Source organism: Helianthus annuus, chromosome 12 (assembly GCF_002127325.2).
Source record: "Helianthus annuus cultivar XRQ/B chromosome 12, HanXRQr2.0-SUNRISE, whole genome shotgun sequence".
Classification (NCBI taxonomy): domain Eukaryota; kingdom Viridiplantae; phylum Streptophyta; class Magnoliopsida; order Asterales; family Asteraceae; genus Helianthus; species Helianthus annuus.
In genome coordinates this window covers 16,007,310-16,014,109 of record NC_035444.2, presented here as the reverse complement: position 1 = coordinate 16,014,109, position 6,800 = coordinate 16,007,310, and the positions used below count along the sequence as shown (strand labels likewise).

Sequence of the window (6,800 nt, the reverse complement as noted above, 5' to 3'; positions counted from 1 at the left end):
TATGGCTTCATATCCTTCCTAGCGAAAATTAACTTCCTATTTGATCTTTTCCCTAATGATGCATGTATACATGGGAAATGTTTTTAATAATATTAAGGATTTTAAGAGGGAGTGAAACTAGTATAGATTAATGATGCATGTATACACGGGAAATGTTTTAATAATATTAAGGATTTTAAGAGGGAGTGAAAGTGACAATTTTTAAATTGATTTTTTTTAGAAAGAGGTATAAAAAGTAACAAAGGGGGTATGTTTAGCCTGTCACTTGGGGTTTTTTACCGTGTTGTGTATGCTTTAAACCATACACTTTAGACCTTCGTAGTGGGGCGTTTTTTTTTAAATTTCAAAGATAACGCCGAAAAACGCCCCGATCCCATTACGCATAGGCGTTTTCGGGCATTTTTTTTTTGAAAAAAAATCGATCCGCGTTGTTTGAAAAACGCCTTCTCCAAATTTCAACCACCAATCACATTTAATCTTTCTTTTTCTTGGCCAATAGGTTTTTTTGTGTGTTTTTTTATTTTTATTTAATTCTCTACACCCTTTTAACATAATGCCCACATCCCCACTACACCCATGTTAGAAAAACGCACAATAATGCCCCTTGCTGACTGTACTGCCACATGGCGGAAAACGCCCAAGGATAGGGACATTATTCACCCTTACCACTACGCATAGACTTAGATCTATGATACTGTAGCATCTCCAATATTCTTACACACAAAGTACAAGCACATCAACTAAACATTATTTCTTCAAAATATCAATTTTCTTGCGATGCATCTTCATGTAAAAATGTATTTAGTATGATTCCCATTTTACATTTATTTTTTAGCCAATTTACTTACTATAATAAACTATTTAGTTTTTATATCCAAAAACTAAATTTAAAAGCATTGAAATATTACGTAGTTAAAATAAAGTATATTCAAAAGTTTGATAAGCTGATATGTAGTTGTTTCAATTTTTCACAAATTAATAAACTATTTAGTTTTTATATCCAACCAATGAAAAGCTGTCATCTCATCACCCATTTGCCCCTACGTCAGTGAAGATTCTCCCGCCCCATCCATAACGCCGCCCTCCACATCACACGCATGCCGGTTTACCCGACGTGCAGTGGCTTTCACGCCACATTTTCATGCCTACTCAGTTTCGCTGCTGTGGTAGGGACTTTATTCCATACCATATAGCCTAAAAGGTATTGGTTGGGCTAAAAAGACCCCTTAGTCACATGCGATCAATAGATATATAATGATCACTATGGAGCCAACATCAACTGATCGAATGGACGATCAAGATCAAGATTGTGGTCACTATCTTTTAGAAGTGATATGGATACCAATAGATTAAATACATATAAATACATATTTAATCTTATATTAATAATATAATACTAATTTATAATATTTAACATACATATACAATATTGTGAGATCATTTCTATCTACACTTTGACATAAACTTTATTAAAATTTATGTCCAATTGAATTGAAACTATTTTTGATATCGTTTCGTAATAGATAAATCCATAAATACCAATCAATGAAAATGCTGTATTGGTGATATTAAAGTTTGTACCTAACCCACGTTGAATCAATGGCGTGATAGAAATATAAATTAGATTCATATGGTGATATTAAAGTTTGTACCTAATCCACGTAATAAAACATTCTAAACAAAAAACTGAAAACTTATCACTAGTATGAAATATATGATTTGATACAATATGATAACTTTATACACAAGTCTTTTGTCTATAATATCTACTCATGTCATTAGGAGTAAGTTTCTATGATGCACATTATTAACTTTTGGTAGATTGGATTTTCATTGGTCGTTAATAATTTGTATTGACAATATGACCAACGAAGCCCTTAAATTTCAGGTTTTGTTGGCAAGGCAAATTTTAGTCTTTCTCTGCTCCTAACTTTCATTATGTCGTTTCAAAACAATTTACAATACTGATTGAAGTAAAAGTCGGTCAATTGTTTATTAGTAGCAGACAAAGTTGCTTTTCCGGTAATTTGGGATTGCTCTTGGTAACGAAAGTAAAAGTTACGGGGGGTCATTGGTGGCGTTATCAGTATGATAATTATTGGCAAATGTGTCGTCGTTTGGATTATTGAGTTTGATTATTCTACAATTAAAGCTTTACATAAAAATTATTAAAATCCAGTTTTACTTAATTTTCAATGGTCATTGTTGTCTTTTGATACATGTGTACTATAGCATGCATGACCGTATTTGAAAAACTGATATAGTTGTTGGATTTACAATTGAATATTTCAAATTAGTTTTTTGAAAATCATTAATAACACTACTACTGGATAGTAACCACTTATATAAGTTTTGGAAGAGAAAAAGGAATCGGTGTGTGTGGTTATCTAATCGGTCAAAGATGACGGTTCAAGAATGGAGGCGGGGGCTGAATTTGGTGTTGGTGCTGATAGCTAGTGTATATTTGTTGTATTTTTTATGTTATTTATTTGGCCCGTCTAGGTGTACAAATTATTTTTTTTTAAATCAGTCTGGTTTTTAACTGAACCGACTTTTTGGGTGGGAAAAAAACCGGTTTTACATGGTGGGAACCCGAATTGATACTAATCGATTCACTTAAAAACCGATTTGGGCCCAAAAAAGCGGTTTTTTAGAACCGGTTTCGGTATCTAACCCGGTTTCAAAGTTCAAGATTACTATCCGGTATACAAACCACTGGTTCGGTTCGGGTTGAAACCAATTTAAAAAACCGGTTTCGTTTTCTTTTTTTCAATTTCGGTTCTAAAACTGGTTTTTCTGTACACCTCTAAGCATGCTGTAGCCCCTTGTTGTGCCGGGCCGAGCTTCCTTGTTTCTCTTTTGAGTTTTGATATATAAGCATTGGCGTTCAAAAAAAAAAAGTAACTGCATACATTACAACATAACTTTGTTGGGGGCTACCTTTTGTGATGAGATACAAAAAAATTATAAATATATGAAAATGAATTAAAAATTTGTGGAATCATCCGCATGTTGCGGCGGTCTGTTTTTTTTACGTGGAAACGTAGATAAAAAATATATCACACGCGCATTTGGACAACGAAACGTAGAAAGAAAACACGTTGTTAGGGTAAATTATGAAAAAAAACGGAATAGTTACGTCGTAACTTTAAAAATCGTTATCTACGATCATGTAAAACCATCGCAACATATCCAATTTAGAAAATACACAGAGTTGAAAGAAAAAAAAAACAAAATAAGATTTTTTTTCATAAAAAATAGAACATACAAAACTAATTGTAGATTGAATAATATTTTAAGAAATTAACATAAATAATTATTTTTAATCTAGATTTGAGAAATAACTATGATTCATATTTTGATTTAATGTGATACAAAATTAGTCAATTAATGTCCTTTGCACCAATGTGGTGGGGGTCTATTGGTAAAGACAAAGTTTTTAAAACACCTAAGTTGGGAAGTGGAAAGTCTTGGGTTCAAGTCCCACAGACGACAGCAGCCTAAAGAAATTAGCCATTAAAAAAATTAATGTCCTTTGCATTTAATGCATAGGTAACAAACATAAAAAAAAAAATCAACTAAAAATGAAGCTATTAAGATTAGAACAATAGAACCTAATGCCTACTTGCTAATAAAGTTGAAAGTTAAATGCTTGGTTGGTACCTGTAGTTTGCAAATATTGCAGACTTTGCCCTAGTGGTTTAATAATTACACACTTGGTCCTAGTGTTTGTAATTTTTGCACTCGGGTGGTCCTTATTATTAACTTAGGTTAGATTTCTCAGTTAAGTTTGTATTAACTTACCAAAGTACCCTTACTTATTAAGAAAAATAAATAAATAGAAAATAGTTTAATTAAAGCAAATATTTCTATGGGTCCCACCTCCACTTCTTCCCCAAATCACCATCATCTCTCTCCATCTTCTCAAACAAACACCACCACCACTAAACATCCACCATCACCACACCTCCACCACCGAACACCCACAACCACCACTACAAGCACCACACTTTCTTTCTCTCTCTCTCTCTCTGCCCAAAACCTTCGGATTCTCCGAAACCCACGATTTCAAACTCACATTTCCGATCCCCTTTTCCCCGACAACATATGACGGTCCAGAATCATTAGTCCCCATCCAAAGTTCAACATAATGTTTGCTTTCCTCAATTTCACAATCACAGTTGCTTGAAAAGGTTCTTGCGACTAGTGATTCGTTGCCAATTATGCCTCAATCGTAGTGTTGAACCAAACATTTGAGCCTTATTAGATCCCCTCCGTGCTTATTGTTGATCTCCATCACCATTGTATGATGGAGTTATTGTAACGGTGAAATTGTGGAGATACTGTGGTTATAAAGTTGGAAGGTGATAGGTGTGCGTGTGACGGTGAAGGTGTAGCGACAACGCCTTTGAATCTGCAAAAATCACGAGGTGTTGGTGGAACCAGATTCCAAGTTTAAGGGAGAGGTTACTAGAATTGCCCTTTGAGTTTCGGAAATATGAGTTTGAAATCGTGGGTTTCGGAGAATCCGGAGATTTTGGGCAGAGAGAGAGAGAAAGGGAGAGAGAGAGAGAGAGAGAGAGAGAGAGAGTGGTGCTTGTAGTGGTGGTTGTGGGTGTTCGGTGGTGGAGGTGTGGTGATGGTGGGTGTTCAGTGGTGGTGGTGTTTGTTTGAGAAGAGGGAGAAAGATCTGGGTAGAGATGATGGTGATTTGGGGAAGCAGTGGGGGTGGGACACACATGAATATTTGTTTTAATTAAACTATTTTCTATTTATTGTTTTTCTTAATAAGTAATGGTACTTTGGTAATTTAATACAAACTTAACTGAGAAATCTAAATTAAGTTAATGATAAGGACCATCCGAGTGCAAAAATTACAAACACTGGTACCAAGTGAGTAATTATTAAAACACTAGGACCAAGTCTGCAATATTTGCAAACCACAGGGACCGACCAAGCATTTAACTCAAAAATGAAGCTATTAAGATTAGAACCCAATGTCTGTTTACTAATAAAGTGAAATGAGAACCATTAAACCATGCGTCTCATCTTGTTATTTTCCAATTCAGTACTTATATATTCTAAGTTTTGCAACGTAACTTTACTAAAAAGATAAAGTTTTGGGCCCTCAAAAGATTTGGGCTTTGAGCCATCACCCACCCCGCACCTCCTCCGGTGCCGTCCCTAATCTAATGTCTCTTTGATCTCCTATGCGTCCATGTGTCCGGGACTTCTCCCATACATCTACATCTGGAGTTTCCTCATGCGTCTTGCACCTTATGTGCTTGAAATATCACTCCGGGGACTAGTTTTAAAAGTTAAAACGGTCAATGGTAGTGTAAATTGTAATATCCATCAACTTTTTCCCAAAATTAAACATGTCTTAGTCAATGTCGATCCACTAACTTTAATTCAACGTCAACCAATTATTCATCCTCTATACATACCCACCTACCCCCTCACCATTCCCCCACCCACTCCACCCACCGCCACCAACCATGCCACCACCGAACCTCCCACCTCTCCCTCCACCCCCACCCTTCTTCTGGGGCGAAACCCCAGAAGACGAATTCTACACCTCCCAAAACATCCACCACTCCACATCCTACTTCCAGACCCCCAACGGCCAAATCTTCACCCAATCATGGCGCCCATCATCCCCCACCCAACCCATCAAAGCCACCGTCTTCATGACCCACGGCTACGGCTCCGACTCCAGCTGGTGCTTCCAAAAAATCTGCATCGCCTACGCCCAGTGGGGCTACGCTGTCTTTGCTGCTGATCTTCTGGGCCATGGTCGCTCTGATGGCCTTCATGGGTATATTGGTGATATGGATAAAGCTGCTGCCACTTCTTTGTCGTATTTTGTTACTGTTCGGAAGAGTGATGAGTTTACAAAGCTGCCGGCGTTTTTGTTTGGTGAGTCTATGGGTGGTGCTATTACTATGCTTATGTATTTGCAGTCCGACAAAGATGTCTGGTCTGGTTTGATATTCTCGTCGCCGCTCTTTGTTATACCAGAAGCTATGGTTCCGTCTAAGGTAACTTCGGTTTTTAAATTCAGTTCGCTTTCGATTTTAATCTGGATCTCTGTTTCAATATCAAGTTCAAACGCTAACCGAACAAACTAACGAATACAAACGAACAAACTTGATTCTGTGATTTAATTACGGTTATGTTTGTTCTGCAATTGAAGCTACATTTGACAATGTACGGGCTCCTGTTCGGATTGGCGGATACATGGGCGGCAATGCCAGAAAATCGGATGGTGGCAAAGGCAATTAAGGATTTTGAAAAACTGAAGATAATCGCAGTGAACCCAAAACGATACACTGGAAAACCGAGGGTGGGGACGATGAGGGAGGTTGTGAGGGTAACAAATTACTTACAGAACAACTTCCAGAAGGTCACTGCCCCATTTTTCGTTGCACACGGGACAGCGGATGGGCTGGCTTGTCATTCTGGTTCAGAAATGTTATACGAGAAAGCTGCAACTCCGGCGGAAGATAAGACGTTGAAGCTGTATGAAGGTATGTACCACTCATTGATTCAAGGGGAGCCTGATGAGTCCGTTGCGCTTGTGTTGGCGGACATGAACGCTTGGATTGATGAAAAAGCGCAAAAGTTTGGCCCTCAATCTAATGGTAACTGATCTGTTATTCCTCTGATAAATAATTATGAAATATTTCCAAGTAATATTGATTTTTCTTTGTGTGGCAATGGCTGTTAAGAAAACATAATATAATTGATAAAGTGTTGTTGATTTATTGTTCATTACCAAATAGATGGAAACTTATATA

The 6,800-nt window shown here is 37.0% G+C and overlaps 1 protein-coding gene across 1 annotated transcript; it reads left to right on the top strand.

The window, feature by feature from the left end:
- The first annotated feature begins 5,408 nt into the window (after positions 1-5,408).
- LOC110918566 (caffeoylshikimate esterase) lies at positions 5,409-6,800 on the top strand. The gene is made up of 2 exons (XM_022162866.2): positions 5,409-6,041; positions 6,197-6,800. The coding sequence occupies exons 1-2, from the start codon at positions 5,499-5,501 to the stop codon at positions 6,650-6,652; spliced, it is 999 nt and encodes a 332-aa protein (XP_022018558.1). The 5' UTR covers positions 5,409-5,498; the 3' UTR covers positions 6,653-6,800.